This window comes from Lynx canadensis, chromosome E2, assembly GCF_007474595.2.
Source record: "Lynx canadensis isolate LIC74 chromosome E2, mLynCan4.pri.v2, whole genome shotgun sequence".
NCBI classification, from domain to species: domain Eukaryota; kingdom Metazoa; phylum Chordata; class Mammalia; order Carnivora; family Felidae; genus Lynx; species Lynx canadensis.
The window spans coordinates 33,113,838-33,133,941 of NC_044317.1; the positions used below are offsets into that span (position 1 = coordinate 33,113,838).

At 39.7% G+C, this 20,104-nt stretch overlaps 1 protein-coding gene across 8 annotated transcripts in view; it reads right to left on the bottom strand.

Moving 5' to 3' along the window:
• CYLD (CYLD lysine 63 deubiquitinase) overlaps positions 1-20,104 on the bottom strand; it is a 69,309-nt gene that overhangs the window by 26,219 nt on the left and 22,986 nt on the right. For 5 of the 8 annotated variants that reach the window (XM_030297130.1, XM_030297132.1, XM_030297129.1 and 2 more), the window contains 3 exons: positions 7,182-7,190; positions 6,110-6,208; positions 4,409-4,525 (listed from right to left, as the gene is read on the bottom strand). The exons of 1 other annotated variant lie outside the window; for it this stretch is intronic. In XM_030297130.1, coding sequence (XP_030152990.1) covers positions 4,409-4,525; positions 6,110-6,208; positions 7,182-7,190 — 225 coding nt within the window. The remainder of the gene's footprint in view (positions 1-4,408; positions 4,526-6,109; positions 6,209-7,181; positions 7,191-20,104) is intronic. 2 more of the 8 variants (XM_032591479.1, XM_030297135.1) reach the window with 1 other exon arrangement.

Here is a 20,104-nt window from a genome sequence, read left to right on the forward strand (position 1 = left end):
GTCACAATTGATGATTACCTTGTCTTTCTAAATGTTCACTATGTGTCATACCAACCAGAATACCAACCAGCTCCATAGAACAGGAATTTTGTTATGGTTTTTCATGTGGATTTGTGGTTGAATCCATAGCATTTGGTATAGCCACTAACACAAGAAAAGACTCAATATTTGTTTTAAGAAAAAACTGAATGCATAAATCAAATGTTGTAGAAAAAAAGCTTTCTGTTTATTTAAAAAAAATTTTTTTTTTTAACATTTATTTATTTTTGAGACAGAGAGAAACAGAGCATGAATGGGGGAGGGTCAGAGAGAGGGAGACACAGAATCTGAACCAGGTTCCAGGCTCTGAGCTGTCAGCACAGAGCCCGACGCGGGGCTCGAACCCACGGACCGCGAGATCATGACCTGAGCCGAAGTCGGCCGCTTAACCGACTGAGCCACCCAGGCGCCCCTCGATTTATTTTTTTAAATGTTTATTTTTTGAGAGGACAGACAGACAGAGCACAAGTGGGGGAGGGGCAGAGAGAGGGAGACACCGAATCCGAAGTGGGCGCCAGGCTCTGAGCTGTCAGCACAGAGCCTGATGCGGGGCTCGAACCCACAAACCGCGAGATCGTGACCTGAGCCAAAGTCAGACAGTTAACTGACTGAGCCACCCAGATGCCCTGAAAAAAAAGCCTTTTAAATGTACAAATGAAATTAATGATAGAAAAGAAATATTCTTTTCACACTGAAATCACTTCTATTTTCTAATTTAAGGATGAAGGCCTACTCCACGTAGATTTCATCACTTTACATATCCCACTTAGGATCAATATTCTTATATAAACTTATTATACAATGTTAGACTAGAATCAAGAAGTTAAAAATATTCTCTCACACCACAGAAACTGTCTAAGGATACAATTATAGCATAAACCTGAAGAATCAATGTTACCTAGATTATGACAAACCCCAGCTTGTACCAGTTGCCGTTCCCTAGAAAGAAACAAGCTCGTAGGAAAAGCATTCACGAGGCTACGAGGAACAACAGCGTGAGAGAGCCGGGCTGTGCCCTAACCACTCTGGATGGGCCATGCACATGCAGAAGCCAGCAGGGCTGTGACTCACCCTAAGACGCTGCCAGTAAGACCCTTGTTGTTTGGACACTCCCAAGGTTTTTGAGAGAGCTAACAACTGTTAACAAAAGGGCCAGACCTTAACAAAAGCAGTCTGTCAAGAGACAATCTCCTGGGGAGGCATCATTTAAGGAAGATTCCTGCTCTGTGGCTAGGAAGAAGTCTTGGGGGTTGATGAGGCCCTGTGACTGCCTAGCTTCACAACACCCTACTCAGGTAGAAATGAAGGCACGGAGAAGACAAAATCTAAGAGCTCACTCAAGTCATTTCCCGTGTGAGTATCTAAGCCCAAGTGATGTTGACAGTGGGCTTGGACTGTTACATTTGTGGATAATCCATACGATAGCTAAAAAGTCACTACAGAGTTCTACAGTACTCTTAAATTCTTTTTTTCATTTCATTTGCACATAGTTCCTAGACGTACCGCGTGCCAAGCCCTGTGCGAGGCACTTGGAACTCCAGTCTGGCAGAGGAGACAGGCGACAAACAGTTACGATGGCACCTCACCTAACCTAGGAGAGACAGGAAAGGCTTCCAGGAGAAAATAATACCCAAGCTGAGATTGAACAGATGGACAGAAGTAAGCCAAAGCATGGAGTGGGAGGAATAGGAAGAAGGATTTCCAGGCAAGAGGAACAACAGGCGCCAAGAAAAGAGAAAGTATGGCACATTCCAAAATGGCCCCACTCCAAGCATGGCGGGAGCAGGAGTGCACGACAAATGAGAGACGACTAAGACGTTATGCCATGAAGGGTCCGGGCAGGCCAAACTAAGGAATCCGCATTTTTACCTCCCAAGGGCTAGGGAAAAATTAACAGACATGAACCAAAGGAGAGACTTGAGCAGAGATATCTTCAGAAAAAGCAGTCGAAGAGCAATGTGAAGAGAAACATAGTGTAGTGATCAAAAGCGTCAGGTGTGACACAGACTTGGGTTGGAAGACCCGTGCCACTAACACTAGCTGTGTGGCCTTGGGCAAGATATTTAGCCACTGTAACAAAAGAGAAAGTAAAAATACCTACCTCATAACGTTGTTATGAGGACAAAATAATGCATATAAAGGGTGTAACACAATGCCTGGCGTAATAAGTCGTCAAGAAACGTCGGCCGCAGTGGTGATGGTGGTAGTGACCACAAAGACGGTGGCGAGGATGGTTATTATTGTTCAGAATCGATTCAGAAGGAACAAGGCTGAGGTAGACAAACCAGGTGGAAGGCCGTTATATTAACTAGACAGCAAAAAAGGATTTGAACGGAGGCAGTGGCTGCAGAAATGAAGAAAACGGGAAAGAGTCTATTGATACCGAAGAGGAGGAGATCCAGAAAACTCCGTGACGGCTGGACGTGACTCATGAGAGAGCGGAGTCCAGGATGAAGCCCAAACTTCACGTCTCCATTTCCTCACTCCACAGAAGCGTAACCGAGGTCACCATGGCTTCCGCTGGCTAAATGCAGCAGATATTTGTGTGATCTTCGCCTTACTTGCCCTCTCAGGAGCATTCAAGGCTGCCAGCTCCATGACTTCTTGACCCGACAACTTCCTGATTTTCCTCACCTCCCTCTGGTGGCTTTTTCTGTCTCCTTTGAAGACTTCTCCTCCTCCCAGCCACTACATTCCTCAGGGTTCAGTCTTACCCCACACCCTCCCCTCAGGTGACACTATTCACAAACTTTAATCACCAAATATGTGAGGGCAACCTGCAGATGTACGTCTCCAGAGAGCTCGTAACTCTTCTCAGCACAGACCTATATATCCAACTGTCTATTTGACAAATCATGTCTGGGAAGTTTAAGGGGCCCCTGGGGCTCAACATACTCAAAATCAAATTCATCACCTTCCTCTACAATTCGCAAAGCCTGCAAGCCGGGAAACCAGGGGTATCACTGACACCTCTTATTCCCCAGCTCTCATTCTCAGTGCCTCTGTGAGTCTCCTCAAGTCACTTCCTAAATATCTCCTACACCATCCCCTCCCCCCGCCCCCCGCCATCCCTTCCCCCAACAAGTCTCGCCCTAGCTGCTGGAATCTATTTCTGACCCTGCAACAACCTTCAGCGGTGCCCTTGTAGCCACATGGTCCCCGCTTCGAGCCACTGTCTACCCTGCAGCCAGAATGATTTTCAAAAGGCAAACTTGGTCATGTCACCCCTTGCTGAAAATCCTTCCGTGGCTTCCTCTTTTCCTTTAAATAGAGCACACCAGGCTCCACATGCCCTGGCCCTGTTTGCCTTTCTCATAAAATGTTCTGCCTCTCTCTTTGGTCTAGCTACTCTGGCTCTTTTTAGCCTTCAGCAAACACAGGCTCCATTTTTCCATGACGCCTTTACATACGCCATCCTGTCCGCCGAAAAGGTTCTTTGTCCCCTTTCGCTGTGTTATCTCCCACTCCTCTGGTAAACTTAAGCTCATGCTGCTTCCTCAGAGAAACATCTCTGAGTCCCTATAAGTAAAATCCACCTTTAATAGACTCTCACAGTATCAAGTACCTTCACTGCACTCATCATGATTGCAATGCTCTGTTTCTGTGATGGTCTGATTAACGCCTATTTCAACAACTTGATCATAAATTCCAAATGGGCAAGGACCACGTATGTCTATTCCTCCCTCACCGTTATAGCCTCTGTGCCTAGAAGAATGTCTGGCACATAGTAGGCACTCAATAAATATTTGTTGAAGGGAAGAACTAAGTAAATAATAAACCCGAAAAAAAATGATGTCCCTGAACCAAGGGAAGGCAAAAAGGGAGTGCTTTTTTAAATTTTTTTTTTTCAACGTTTATTTATTTTTGGGACAGAGAGAGACAGAGCATGAACGGGGGAGGGGCAGAGAGAGAGGGAGACACAGAATCAGAAACAGGCTCCAGGCTCTGAGCCATCAGCCCAGAGCCTGACGCGGGGCTCGAACTCACGGACCGCGAGATCGTGACCTGGCTGAAGTCGGACGCTTAACCGACTGCACCACCCAGGCGCCCCGAAAAGGGAGTGTTTTTAAAAGAGACACAGAAAGACGAGACAGAAAAGTTTTTAAATGATTCCACTGATTCTAGAAATCCACCCTAAAGATCAGGTAAGGGAAGAGAACGAGCTACTAATACATTTTCTGAATGCTGTATTAGTCTTAACAGCAGTGCAGTTCAAATTGTGTACAATATTTTAGTTCAGCCATATTAATAAAGAATGTTCTACTCATTCTGTTTCCAAAACTATATACACTGGTGAAAAAGCCATTTTTTTCTGACGAGCTAAACGGACAGGATCAATATAATAAAGAACACTAAAACTACAGATTACCTTCATCAATGTACCATGTGTTTTTTGATTTGGATTGTGGTTGTGAGTCAACAGAAGATCCATTTAAGGTATAAAATAATTCAGATCTGTTTCTATTTCCAGGGTCTGAGGTAGGTCCTATGGATCAAGAAAAGTTTCTTTTAAAAATAAAGTCAATATGGTGTGAAAGTTTTTCCCTAAGAGAAGTTAACATACATATGATGTTAACAATTGCTTAAGAAAGCAATAGATGTATACAAACGCAATGTATTTTATTAGCGTCTTCAGCTTTTAAAAATTTGGTAACCATTTTGGCAATGTCAAAAAACTCTTCCACCCAAGAATCAATATAGGAGGGGAACAAGAATAAGTTTAAAAGAAAAGCCTGCTATTTTTTTTTTTTTTAAGACCAACTGCTTTTAAAAATTACTTCATGTACTATGGTTTATTTCCAAATGTCAACAGCACCATTCCCCAATTTCCCCTGATGAACCTGTTAGTTCCCAAATTTAACCTGTTAATTTAAAACAGTTCCTTTCAGAAGAAAGTGATCTTTAAATGTTGTAGACCTAAATCAATGCACAAATTAAGTTTAAAAAATATAAAGTTTAAACAGTTGGGAATTCTCGGTCATCAAATTCCTTGCTTCACTGCTTCACGTCTTTGAAAACAGGAAGCAGAATTATTTTTTTCTATATTAGATTTATTAACGTAAGAAAGAGTGAGTGTGGCCACATCACAGACCTTTCAAGGCATTACCCTGCCTCAGTAGTAAGAAGAAATGCTGTAAGTGCGATCAGGGGGGTCTCCAGAAACCATAAAAAATCTGATTTTAACTTTTCAATTTAAAGCAGATAGCTCTATACTTTATGCTTTTAACTAAGATCTGCTACAACACAAGTAACACACATGTCTTCAGAAAATCTGTAGGCTATTTATATTTAAGTGAGAATAACACGTGTGAGCTATCCTATCTAGATCTACAGGTTGACTTAAAAGATAACTATTACGTGTGTGTCCTATTTAATCCTAAGTCGCCCCAGGTCCAGGGTCACATAAAATACTTCCTAAAATACAATTTCCTTTAAAACGGGCCAAGACAAGTTTTGTTCACCAGATAACTGAGAAAACAATATTCTTCTCCTAACCCACATCTGAGTTAACAAACATTCTCACAGCTTTTTAAATGAGCTGTTTCGCTTGTAGAACTACCATCCTTTAAAACTATAAAATATGTGGAAGCCAAAGAAAAACGCGAAGAACTCCACATGCATTGTGAGGGAGTTTCTGGAAGAGAGACAAAAATTCTTGCTTAGCAGTTTGGAATTTAACTCGTGCCACATTTTGTTAGCAAAATCCACATAATTACTCCCGATATGCTTTATCCCATCTAACATTATCCAGATATGGTTCTTCTGTACAGTTGCGACTCTAAACTCGAGGTTCAAATGTCACAGGTAGGGGCTTCCAAAAACCAGCTGACAGAAACCAACAAAAGACAACAAGGTCCTCCCGGAAAACTTTTCACCGCCTAAAAAAAGGCTGGGAACTCTTGGCTTTAGCAAGAGCGTCTATAAACAATTTTTGGTAAAATACTAAACACGTTGGGAAGAAGAGAGCCTACACGTACACTGAGGAGTAAAACCTTTCAACCTTTTTTCAATGCTATGGCAAATCAGATAGCGTGTAAATATCTAAGAACCGTAGCCTACTGATCCATACCTGTAGCCTTTGGTTTATTATGACTGGATGAACCTTTGTCCGCAACACCTCTTGACATAAAGGCAAGTTTGGGAGGCCTCCTTTCCTGTGTCACGCTATCTGAAATGGTAAACGTGTTTTTTTAAGGATAAAAGCAAATTCTTACAGTAGAGAAACAATTAAGCAAGCAATGACAACAGCAGCCAAAAAAATACCTCTTTCCTACAAAAAGGCAGCATTTCCAACAGCAGTTTTACAAACTTTTAAAGGTCGACAAAAGTACTGAAAGAGGATACGGGGGAAAAAGATCAATGCTGTACTTCAAAACGTAATTTCTACAAAATATGACCCAAATACAATTCAGCTAAGTGCTTTAATGTCTTGGAAATTTAATCAATTTAGTCACTATTGTCTGAAGTGTTAAAACACTACAGGGACAGACGGCTCCACTAAGTTCTTTGCAGGAGGTCCCCAGGTGTCCCCAGAACACCCAGTGTGTTAGGAAGTGCTCCACACTCAAGTATTTCTAGAAGATGCTGAGATAAACAAAGGGAAGCACATTTCTTTACCGCTTAACACCAGAACCTTTAATATGCTGATGTGTACTGTGAATCTTTCAAAGAGGGATAGAATAAACGTATCTTACAATATTTTTTGTCCCAGTCTACTTAGCATCTCAGATTAATGTATTTCATGGAACACAGTTTGGAAAAAAATCTGGTTAGAAATATGTATCAGTTGTAAAAATCATATATGTTAAGAATAACACTAACAAGTATACAAACATATACAACATATAAACAAGAAAAACGCAAAGAAGCCTACACAGATTAATGATGAAGAAAGCCAGAGAAAAATATCCATAATATTTTTGAAGAAAACACTTGAAACTCCTTTTTGGAATATTAGGTGTGATAAATTTGGCAAAGTTGTTTCTGATACGTAGCCGACTCTAAACCTTAAAGGCCAGTAATTTTCATGAGATATTCACAAATACTGATCAAACGAACGTAGAAAAGTCAATCTGCAGTTTTTCCCCTGGAAATTTCAACAACATATCTGTAGAGTCCAACATGACACTTAGGAGTCATACCTGATAAAGCTGTGTATCAGCAAAAGCGATAGCACCCACAGTGGATTTTTGAGAACAGAAAGAAAAAAATAGGATAATTTTTTACATTTTAAACACAAGGAAAAGGCCATTTTGTTAGAAAAAGGAAATAATACTGAATGAATTACATATAAATCATGTTTGGTAATATATATAAATCACGGTGGAGGGGGGGAGATTGCAGTGTTAATCTATATCTTAAGGGTCTCAGAATATGATCAAATGAAAAATTATTTTAATTCAAAAATTATACTAAATAACCATGGTTTCAACCAGGTGATACAGTAAAAGCTATTTACTAATACTTTGATGATTAGCCATTCAAATATCTCCAAATATCACAGATGAAAGCTACCATGGAAGGTAAAATTTCTTAGTCACTAGCAACAGTTCCCAAATTACAGCATATAAATTGACTAAAGAAAACGAATACCCACTATTAACTGTAATTACTACACATAAGTCTGTGTTCAAAAGAAATGCACGTGCATACTGTACCCTACATGCATGATACAGTTAGTGGTAATTCTAACAAAGGCAGCAAATGGTCTTAAGTGAGTCAGCCTGGCAGTAACAGGCCACATGGACGAGCCACTGGGGACTGGGACCCTCCTGCTGGTGATTAGGGGAGGGCTTCAAAGACCGGGAATACGACAAGCACTGGAGTTGGAAACAGTAGTTATCTTCCGCCATATCACAGTGACATCTGCCTAAAATGAAATCTCCTGATTTACCTTAGGAGACAGACTTAGACTTTGTCTGAGAGAAGGTCAAATACCGATTTTGAGGAACAGATATTCCTACCGAATTCTATGCAGATGAGGGGTCGCATGCCACATCTAACCTGCCCTCCAGCAGTGACATACCAAATATCGTTTCCTTGCCACTACTATGCTCATGATCCCAAACCAAAGCCTTCTGCCTCGAATGGAGTTTAAGAGATTACCACCTCAGGGAAAGGTAAGTATGGGAAAGTAAGCAAGATAAGGAATAAATTCGGCAGACAGTTTTGTGAGATTAAAACAATTCTGCTTGCTATTAAAAGAGACAGCATGATATGTTCACCAAATGGCATGCACAAAAATGTGCCTAGCATCCTTATTCAGAATAACCAAAAGCTGAGACAATCCATTCTACAGCAAAGTAGCTCAACAAGTTGTGACCTGTTCGTACTATACAATACTGCACAGCAATAAAAAAAAGAAAAAAAGAAAAAAAGAATAAACTACTGATATACACAACACGGACGTTGTGTTGAGTAAAAGAAACCAGACGAAGAGTATCCATTACCTGCACACAGCAGGACGACATCCAAAATGATAAAAGTACATGTGTATCCCTACAGTAGCCAAGATATGGAAGCAACCTAAGTGTCCACCAACAGACGAATGGATAAAGAAGATGTGATACACACACGTGAATATTACTCGGCCATAGAAAAGAATGGGATCTTGCCACGCACACAACATCGATGGACCTGGAGGGTATTACGCTAAGTTAAATCAGTCAGACAAAGACAAATGCTGTCTGATTTCACTTATGTGTAGAATCTAAAAAAACGAAAACAAATAAAAGCAAACAGAAACAGAATCCTAGATACAACTGGCAGTTGCTGCGGGCAGGGGGAGGTGGGAAGGCAAATGGATGAAGGGTTAGATCAAGGGGTACAAACTTCTTTGTAGTAAAAAAAAAAAAAAAATCACAGAGATGTAAGGTACAGCATAAGGAATACAGTCAGTAATATTGCAACAACTTTGTATGGTGACAGATGGTGACTAGACCTATCATGGCATTCTTCTGTCCTGTATAAAAATACTGAATCACTATCTTGTATAACTGAAACTAATGTAGTATTCTCTGTCAATTATGATTCAGTAAAAAATTATAAAAGTAGCAGTTCATCCATCACTCTTGTTAATTTAATCAGAAATACAAAAAGAATCCCTTCGAGAATGGTGGGTTGAAAATCATAACAATAAACTAGTTAACAGTGACAATCAAAGCAGGAGAGATGCCTGTGAATTTGAATGACCCATTAAATTGAGAGAAATCCCTTAATTGATGTGCTGCTTAACATCATCAGCCACAAGAGCATAATTCAGACCCAAATGAGAGTTTAATATCCACGGAGAAAGCTACTAGAGAAAATATAAGTTTACTTGGGTAAAATGAGGTATTATAAAACCAGATACTGAAAATACTATATACATAGCAACTACACAAAGACCTCTATGAGGCAGGATTACTGATCCAAATAAGTGTTTTCCTCCTATTTTAGATCATTTTACATGAAAATTTTTTGAACACAAAACCGGAAGGTCCCATCAGATGACATCAGAGTTGCATACGCAGGTCTAGTGCTTCAAATTAACCTTCTTTTGGGCTCTGTCTCGTACGAGCAGGAGTGCTGTCTACATAGACGACACTTAAGGTGATTCACGCAGACAATCTTTGTGGAAGCCCATATAGCATTATCTATCAGAATATAAAATACACCTACCCTTTGACCCAGCAACTCTACCTCCAGGAAGTTACCTTTTCAAAAAAATATCTTATGAATATTTTATATGAATGTGAGCACCATATATCCCATTTAAATACTCAGATGAGTACAGATGGCGTGGTGTTGAGGGAGAAACAATACATGCAAAGACACACTTAGTATCCAGAACGATCTGAAAATGTTAGAAGACTGAAGGGCACTGACGACATCAAGTGTAACAGGGACAAAAGCAAGGTCCTGCTGCTGTCCTCCAAATCAACCATACAAGCATAGAATTAGAAGTAGAAGGGTGCATGAAAGAAAATTGGGGGTTTCATTCAAGAGTAAGCTCAGTATTCGTTAATTCACTGATTTATAAATGCACTCATCCATCTGTAATGCAAGGAAGGCATTACAGGGGTCGCTGGGAATACAACTCAGACGGTAACAGGGCTTTCCCCCAATTTTTTTTTTTTGTCAGTTTGTCGATAGCAACCATTAGCCCACATAATGGATTACAGTATTCCATTTCCCTTTAGATGCTCAAGTGTTAAGAAAAAAAAAAAAAAAAAACCATCTTCAACAAACCACGTCTCACTCAGAGTATCATACCACAGCCAAATGGCTAAAATGACACAAAGTTTTTAGGCTGGAGCACAGAAGGTGAAGGTCCCAGAGACACTCAGCATTGAATATCTGAGGGCTGCTGTAAGGAAAAGGAGCTGCCTCTGTCCTGTGTCCATCACCAGCTCAGAACTAGAATCAGTGTGTCAACTGTGGGAAAGTAGCTCTAAGCACACATCGTACAAGGAGTGACTTTTTCACAAGGATATCTGTCTAAAATGAAATTCTCCTGATTTACTTTAGGAGACACTGACTCTTCTATCTTGTCTAAGAAGATCCAGATGATAAGACAGGAAGTTATCTTTTAGCTACGCTGGAACACATGCAAACCGATGCATATACATGGAGTTATTCACTAAAGCACTGCTTGTAAGAGCAAAAGATTAAAAAGAACCGAAACGTCCATCAGCAGGGGACTGGTAAAAAAAAATCATGGCACATTCATAAAATGAAATACAATGCATAATTTAAACAAAAGATTAAGTATGCAATACACGTACTAATAGGAAATGATGCCCCAGATCTGCTGTTAACTTACAATAACAGAGGCAACTTCCACTCCTGGGAAAATGAGTAGACATACCTTTCCTATGCCTCATGATAAGTACAACTAAAAACTCAGGACATAACATACAAAATGAGAAGATTCTAACAAGGTGGAGAGGAGAAGGCAGACCAGCTAAGGAGTTCTGGACGTAAAGAACAACACAGCAGCGAATTCCCTGGGTTTTCTTCTTGCCTTATGTATCCCAGACTTAGCGCTGAGGAAGCCAGCAATCTGGAGCCATTAATGGGCACAGACCAAAGAAAGCCCCAACAAGTCAGCACTCTCTCGTCAAAGGATGAGAAAAGAGGAAACCTAGTAAGACCGAAAAATGTAAGACGGTAATCACTCAACACCAGCCGAACACCACAGGAAAAAATCATTGGCCCCACCCACTCCAAAAAGACCAAGTGGGGAGCCCAGACTTCCACTCATGTGAGGCCGTTACAAAGTGCTCCAACGCCCCAGTTGTGTGATATCAGAGAAAGCCAAGTCGGGAGCCACCACCTGATGACAAGTTCTCTCACCTCCATGGTGTCAGTGGAGACCACATGGAGAGCCCAGACTTCCATCTCTGCCTTACCTGCTGGGGTGGTTGGTATCAGAAGAGGTCTAGTGGAGAGTCAGGACTTTCACCGTAACCCACCAGCAATAAGGCCACATTCATCACAGTGTCACTGGAGACCATGCGAAGAGCCACAACATCCACTGCTCCCCAGCAGGAATGAGGAGGCCGAGGGAAGAAGACTTCTATCTCCACCTGGCAATAATTAGGTGGCATCTCCCCTCCTCTTCCCCGGCCATAGCAGGGTCGAAGAAAGCTGGCTAAAAGCTGGTTCTAGATCTAGTAACATCTAGAGTCTCAAAACCTAATACCCAACTGTCCAGGTTTCAAACAAAAATCACTCATTATACCAAGAACCAGGAAGTTCCTAAGAATGTTTAAAGACAGTCAATAAATGCCCACACCGAGATGACAGAGAGGTTAGAATTATCTGACAAAGATTTTAAGCAACCCTGATAAAAACGCTTCAATAAGCAATTATAAACATACTTGGAACAAAACGACAGGACAGAAACCTCATCAAAGAAACAGAAAGTCTCAGCAAAGAAACGGAAGATATAAAGGAGTTAAAATGAAATAACAACGAAAATAAAAAGCTCAGTGGATGGGCTCAATAGCAAAATGGAGGAAACACAGGAAGTCATGGGTGAACTTAAAGACAGAATAATACAAATTATCCAGTATGAACAACACAGGGAAAATTGAATCAAAAAAAAAAAAAAACAAAACACAAAAGAACAAAAGAAAAAGAACAGAGACCCAGGGACCTGTGGGACTTCACAAAAGATCTAACACTTATTTCATCAGAATCTTAAAGGAGAGGAGAAAGACGGGGCTAGGGCTGAAAACGTACTCAAAGAAGGAAAGGCTGAAACTGACGAAATGCAGCAAGAGACCACAAATTTACCAATTCAAGAAGCTGAGCAAACACCAAACAGATGAACCCAAAGAAATTCTATGCCAAGACACATCATAATTAAAGTTTAGAAAGCTAAAGTCAAAGAGAAATTCCTGAAAGCAGCCAGAGAAAAACAAAACCTATAGGGGAAACAAAAGCAATTCAAATGAGAGCAGATTTCTCATCAGAAACCAGGGAGGCCCAAAAGAAGTAGCACAATATTTTCCAGGTGCTGAGAGAAAAGAATTCTTGACCCAGAATCTTATAACCAGTGAAAATATCCTCCAGGAGTGATGGGGAAGGCAAGACATTCCAGATGAGGAGAAACAAAAATCATTTGTCACCAGCAGATCTAAAAGAAGTTCTCAAAAGAAAAAAATGATCAAAACATAGTCCCATACAAATATACCCAACTGATCTTTGACAAAGGTACAAAAGCAATTCAATGGAAGAAAGAGGTCTTTTCAACAAATGGTGGTGGGACAATTTGACATTAAAACAGAAAAAAAAAAAAAAACAAAACCCAAAACCAGCTCTAAGTCTTACACCTCATAAAAAATTAACTCAAAACGAATCAAGGACTCAAATGTAAATGAAAAACTGTAAAACTTTAAAAAGAAAGAACAAGGATGTGAAGAAATCAGAATTCTCATACACTGTAGGTAGGTATGTAAAATATGTAGCCACTTTAGAAAACAACCTGGAGTTCTAGAAATGATTAAATATACAGTTACCATTTGACCCAGAAATTCCATTTCTAGGCACATGCCCAAGATAATTGAAAGTAGGTCCACACAAAAACTTATACACAAATGTTCATAGCATCCTTTTCATAAATGTCAAAAACTGGAAATACAAACGGCCACCACTGATGATGAATTGGTAAAGAAAATACAGTTGACCTTTGAACACCAGGAGGGTTTGAGGCACTGACTCCCATGCAGCTGAAAATCTGCAGATAACTTTTGACTCCCCAAAAACTTAACTATCAATAGCCTACTGTTGACCAGAAGCCTTACGCATAAGGTAGTCAATGTTAACAACATAACACATATTTTGTATATTATATGTATTACATACTGTATTCTTACAATAAAGCAAGCTAGAGAAAGGAAACAGTTATTAAGAAAATCATAAGGGGGCGCCTGGGTGGCTTGGTCGGTTAAGCGTCCGACTTCGGCTCAGGTCATGATCTCACGGTCCGTGAGTTCGAGCCCCGTGTCGGGCTCTGTGCTGACAGCTCAGAGCCTGGAGCCTGTTTCAGATTCTGTGTCTCCCTCTCTCTCTGCCTCTCCCCTGTTCATGCTCTGTCTCTGTCTCAAAAATAAATAAACGTTAAAAAAAATTTTTTTAAAGAAAATCATAAGGAAGAGAAAATACATTTACACTACTGTACTATAAAAAAATCCACTGATGCACACAGTGCAAACCCATAATATTGATCAAGGGTCAACTGTGTACTATATCTATATAATAGAATATTGTTTCCCATGAGAAGGACTGAAGTACTGATTTATTCTACAACATGGGTGAACCTTAAAAAGATTATGCTTAAGTGAAAGAAGCCAGACAAAAAAAGGCCATGTTTTTTTTTTTTAGTTCATTTATATGAAATGTCCATATAGTGAATGGTCCATATGTCCACAGGGCAATCACAGAAACAGAGAGCAGATCTGTGTTTGCTAGGGACTGAGGGGAGTGAGTGACTGCTTAATGAACGTAGAGTTTCCGTTTGGGGTGATAAAAAAGTTCTGGAACTAGACAGCAGTGATGGTTGCACAACACTGTGAACGTTCTTAATGTTACTGAATTGTACATTTTAAAAGGAGTGAATATTCTGCCGTGTGAATTATATTTTGATTTTTAAAAACTTAAGAGGAAATCTTCACTATCTAAAGCTAGGCAAAAAAAAAATTGCTAGACCTAATACCAAAATCATGTTCCATTAAAAAAAAAAATTGTATCTTTGACTTAATAAAAATCAAAATCCTTTGTTTTGTGAAAGACCCTGTTAAAAGGAGGAAAAGACAAGCCACACACTGAGATAAAATATTCACAAACCACACATCCAACAAAGGACTAGTATCTAGAATATATAAAGAATCCCCAAACTCAACCATAAAAAAGCAAGAATCCAAATAAAATATGGGCAAAAGAGATGAAGAGACATTTCAGTAAAGAAGATAGATAGCCACAGGTACATGAAAGATGTTCAACATCGTGAGCCATCAGGGAAAATCAAATTAAAACCACACTGAGGGGTGCCTGGGTGGCTCAGCTGGTTAAGCGGCTGACTCTTGATTTCAGCTCGGGTCATGACCTCAGGGTTTGTGGGCTCCAGCCCCACGTCGGGTTCTGTGCTAAGAACACGGAGCCTGCTTAGGATTCTCTCTGTCCCTCGCTCTGCCCGTCCTCCACTAGCACACGTGCTCTCGCTCTCAAAAATAAATAAAACTTAAAATAAAAAAACACAATGAGATATTACTACTAAAATTAAAAAATAGTGACAACACCAAACGCTGGTGAAGATGTGGAAAAAGCAGATCACTCATATATTGCAGGTGGTAAGATAAAATGGTACAACCGCTCTGGAAAACTGTTTGGCAGTTGTTTAAAAAACTAAACATACAAATACCATACAACTGGCAATTGCAAACCTGGACATTTATGCTAGAGAAATGAAGACTTACGTTTACTTGTTCACTGTACACAAGTGTTTATGAGAGCATTATTTATAATAGCCCACAACTGGAAATAAACCAGATGTCCTTTGATGGGTAAGTGATAGAACAAACAGTGGTACATCCATGACATGGACTATTACTCAGCATTAGGAAAGAACAAACCAGGGATATGCACACACTGACGAGTCTCCAGAGAATGAGAAAAAAAAAGCCAATTTCAAAAGCTTACACGCTGTACAATTCCATCTGTATAACATCCTTGAAATAACAGAATTACATAAATGGAAAACACATTAGTGGCTGCCAGAGGTTAATAAGGGAAGGACCATGGTGAAAAAAGGACAACAGGAAGGATCCTTGTGGCAATGGGAATGTCCTGCGTCTTGTCAACACCCTGGCCGTGACGCTGTACTCTAGTTTTACAAGATGTTACTACTGGGGAAAAGGGTACGCAGGATCTCTCTGTATTCTTTCTTACAACTGCATGCAAATCTTTATAATCTCCAATATTTTCAAATCATATATCTGTTACAGGGCTTATCATCAGAATTTATAAAGAATTCTCAAAATTCAATAATAAAAAAGTTTTTTTAATCTAGCAAAAGATGTGCACAGATACTCCACCAAGGAGGAAACACAAGATGACAGATGAGCACATGAAAAGGTGCCACAGGGAAATGTGAGTTAAACCAGAATTAGCTACCACCAACAGAAGAGCTAAAGTCTGTACGACTGACCACACGCAGTGTTGGCAAGGAAGGGGAAGAACTGGAATTTGCACGCACTGCTACACAGAATGTAAATACTACAACCACTTTGGAAAGATCGTTTGGCAGGTCTAGCATGTTCATTTTTGCTTCAAGGTAAACAATCGCCAGCCATGCCACATCTAGGGATCTACCCAAGAGAAACCAAGGCCTGTGATCATACAAAGACCTCACACGAGTTTTCATCACAGCATTATTCCTAACAGCCAAAAACTAGACACAACCCAGAGGCCATCAACAAGTGAATGGCTAAATAAAATGGTAATATCCATACGTTTACAGGGAAAACAAACGGTGTATTTTCCTTTACTCTCACACAACACTTGGCTTCTGGTCACCCAATATGTGGGGAGTTTTCCCACACCACCCGGGTGTCTTACAATTCAATTCAATTCTGACACTGTCTGGAGTTAGAAGGAAATCCTACAAGTTAAGGGCTCAGTCCCACAAGAATGCCCTCATGTCTGACACCTGTCACAAGTTCCAGGTTGTCAGCGTTCCCGGAACCCCCTCCTGGGGTTCCATAATTTGCTAGAATGGCTCACAGAACTAAGGGACAACGCTCAGATTTACCATTTTATTTTAAAGGATATAATAAAGTATACAGATTAACAACCAGGTGAAGAGATACTCAGGGCAAGGTATAAGGAAGAGGCACAAAGCCTTCTCGCCCTCTCCAGGCACAGAACTCTCCCAGCACCTCCATGTGTTCAGCAACCTGCAAGCTCTCCAAACCTTGTACTTTAGGGGTTTCTATGGAGACCATCAAGTAGGCATGATGAATTACTGACTCCATTTCCAGCCCCTCCCCCCTTTCCAGAGGATGGTGCTTGGAGCTGGAAGTTCAAGCTTGGTCTTGCCAGGGACCAGTCCCCATCCAGCAGCCCACCAGGAGTCACCTCGTTAGAACAGAAGACGCTCCCATCACCTAGGAAATTCCAAGGGATTTAGAAGCTCTGTGTCAAAGACTAAATATCAGCAAGAATCGATGATATATGTAAACTATGTTTTATAGTTGTAATATACTAATACATATTAAGTAATACAAAAATTATTTACACTAAATGTTAATATACTTATAAAATATATATAATTATAGCCTACCACAGAATGGAGTTCTCAGCAATTTAAAAAAAACATGAATGAGTCAAAAACGAATTATATTGACTGAAATAAGGCAGACAAAAAAAGAGCACGTCTTGAGTTACTCCACATATATAAAATTCCCAAAAATGAACAAATGTATACTGACACAAAGATGATCAATCAGGGGTTGCCTGGATTTTGGGGGGGACAGGGCAGACAGAAGTGGGAGGAAGTGATCACAAAGGACATCTCCTTTGTAGGTGATAGGTATGCTATCTTGATTGTGGTGAATTTAAGAAAAAAAAAAAAAAAAGAGCAAAAAGGAAAAAGAAAAAAAAGAAAGAGGCAAACCAGGAAACAGACTCTTCACCTCAGAGAACAAACTGATGGTTACCAGAGGGGAGGTTGGTGGGGGCATCGGGAAAACAGGGGATGGGGATTAAAGAGAGCATTTGTTGTGATGAGCACTGGGTGTGGTTGTAAGTGTTGAATCACTACATTGCACACCTGAAACTAATATTACACTGTACGTTAACTAATTGGAATTTAAATAAAAACTTTAAAAAAAGAAAGATGCAAAAGGAGAGCAGGTAGTCAGAGGTCACTGTTGGGAGGGAAAGATCTCAAAGACCCTTATAAATTCTGTGCCAATGTGCATGCAAGGCGTAATCTACAAGGCAAAATTAGCATTACATTCCCAACCTCCAACACTAAAAAAAGAAGACACAAGCTGGACCAGAAAAAGCAGAAGTGTGTAATTTAGGGGTGGCACTCAATGATATGCTCCAACACAACAGCTTTAAGAACGTGAACGTGTCAAATTAGCTATGTTAAAGCTTTTAACATTTGAAAAGCAGAAATGAAGGAGGGGAGGGAATTGAAAAGCAGACCGAGGACTCTTTTCGTCAAAGGTGTTCTTCAGAAGACCACCGTAACAAGCAATTGACAGAGATGAATTATTTCCTAACCTCACCAGCTGTTAAACTGCTTCAAAACAGTTTTAAATGCCGGGAGTATTAATTTTGTCCTACAAATGAAGGCAACTGGGCCAGAAAAAACCTCAGGAACTAAAGGAGACACCAGGACTCGTTTTCTCTCTCCAGGAAAGGGTGTTAATGATGACATGAAATAGAGACGGAGACCCATTCAAAGAAACTAATTTTCATTTAGACAACTTTACTTTTTAAATCTATTTGTGAGCTTTATTTTGTTGGCGAAAAGTACTATTTGTGGGTTACACTATAAAAAGCTGGTATCGTTCTTAATTATCTTCTGTTCACGGTGTATGAAATCAAGCTTTAAAAGGAAAAAGAAAAAGCATTATTTTCCTTTCTTGTCACTGCTCTGCGAGCCGGGAATAATGACAGTGAGAGCCACTGATCTAGAAGATCAAAGTGTGCCTGACAAGTGATTCCCAAGAGATTCATGTAACTAATTTTTATTATTTTAATCCTACATCACTATTTGAATAAAATAAAATTGTAAATGTTTTTGAAGATAAATACTATTACAGAATGCCTTTGTCAGGTTATGTATAATTCCACCACAGGAAAAACAGAAATGGTAGCTTTTCCTTTCATTTTCTTTTTAAGTGCTACTGTAGAACCCAACATCATTTACATTTCAAACCTAACTGAGAGATGGAAAAAATATACAGAAGGAAATACAGCTCTAGCTAGAGTCTGGGGGGGTGGCGGGGGGAGGCATTTCAAAATCTTTATCCTACTGCAGACTAAGAAAAACAAAATCAATTATACACAAGCCAACTTTATATTTCAGATATCTTTTCTTTCCTTAAATTTTAACACTAAACTAACGATTTCCCTAGTCTCCCAACTTACTTGACATAATGAATTACATTTACTGGTAAAATGCAAAACTCGAAATTCAGTGAAGGTAGGTAAAAAGGATGGTTATACCAAAAAGGCTTGGGGCTTTCAAAAGCACCCTCTGGATTTTTTTTTTCACAGTTTCAACATTTTATTTCAATTCCAGTTAGTTAACATACAGTATAATTGAGTGATTCATCACTTACATGCAATGAACACACAGTGTTTATCACAAGTACCCTCCTTAATCCCCAACACCCATTCAAACCCCGCCCCACAGCATCTCTCAGTTAAGGGTCTGTTTTATGGAAACCCACAAACATATCTGATTTGGTAAGACAAGTTAAATTACATTTATCCATGTGATTCTGGAAAAACAACATTAGCACAGAACTAGCTACCCCTGTAAGAATACCTTAATAATGAAAGAAGTTTTATTTTACAAGGTATTCCCCTTAGCCATCCAGCAAGTTAACATTATAAAAGTAGCATAAGTCACGTAATTTGCTTAGGACAGGATATCTCAACCTCAGCAATACTGCCATTTTGGACCAGATCATTTTCTGTTGCGGGGTCTGCTCTCTGCATTGTAGGATGTTTATTTAGCAGTATCTCTGTCTTTACCCACTAGATTCAAGTAGTACTCCCACCCCAGATGTGATAATCAAAAATGTCTCCAGACATTACAAAATGTTCCCTGGGCTCAGTATCACCCAAGGTTCGGAACTACCTGGCTTAGAAATGAAATGACCTTCTTATAACGGTTTTGTATTAACGCTTAAAAACAATTTCTTTTTTAAACTTGGAAATTCAATAGTAAAACAATACTGTATTTCAAACAATCAAAAACTTAAATGGTGATGGGGATTAGGGGGGCATTTGTGATGAACACAGGGTGTTGTATGTTAAGTGATGAATCACTAAATTCTACTCCTAAAACTAATATTACACCGAATGTTCTGTATGGAATTTACATATTTACACTGTATATATGGACTTTAAATAAAAACTTGAAAATAAGGGGGGGGGGGGTGAAAACTATAAAATAAAATCTCATCATAAAATCCATCATGCCTGCCCAGAGAAATCCCCCTTTTTCTTGAATAAATGCTCTCCACATTCCAAAATACGTATTAAAAATACAGCTGTTATGATGGAGTAAGCTCATATCAGACCGCTTTTCCTGAAAAAATAGATTTAAACTCTTAAAAAATATAAAAAACAACTTTTGCCAGCAGTCACTGGAGAGTGAAGGGAGGAAAAAAAAAACAAAACAGGCAGATTAGGAAGGAGACTCAAAATTCAGTGGAAAGGAACAATACAAGGTTATAATCCAAAACTGCTCCACATACTAAAAGAGAAAAGAGGGGGGAAAAAAGGAAACTGTGACCCATTCTCAAAAGAAAAACCCACAATGCACACCAAG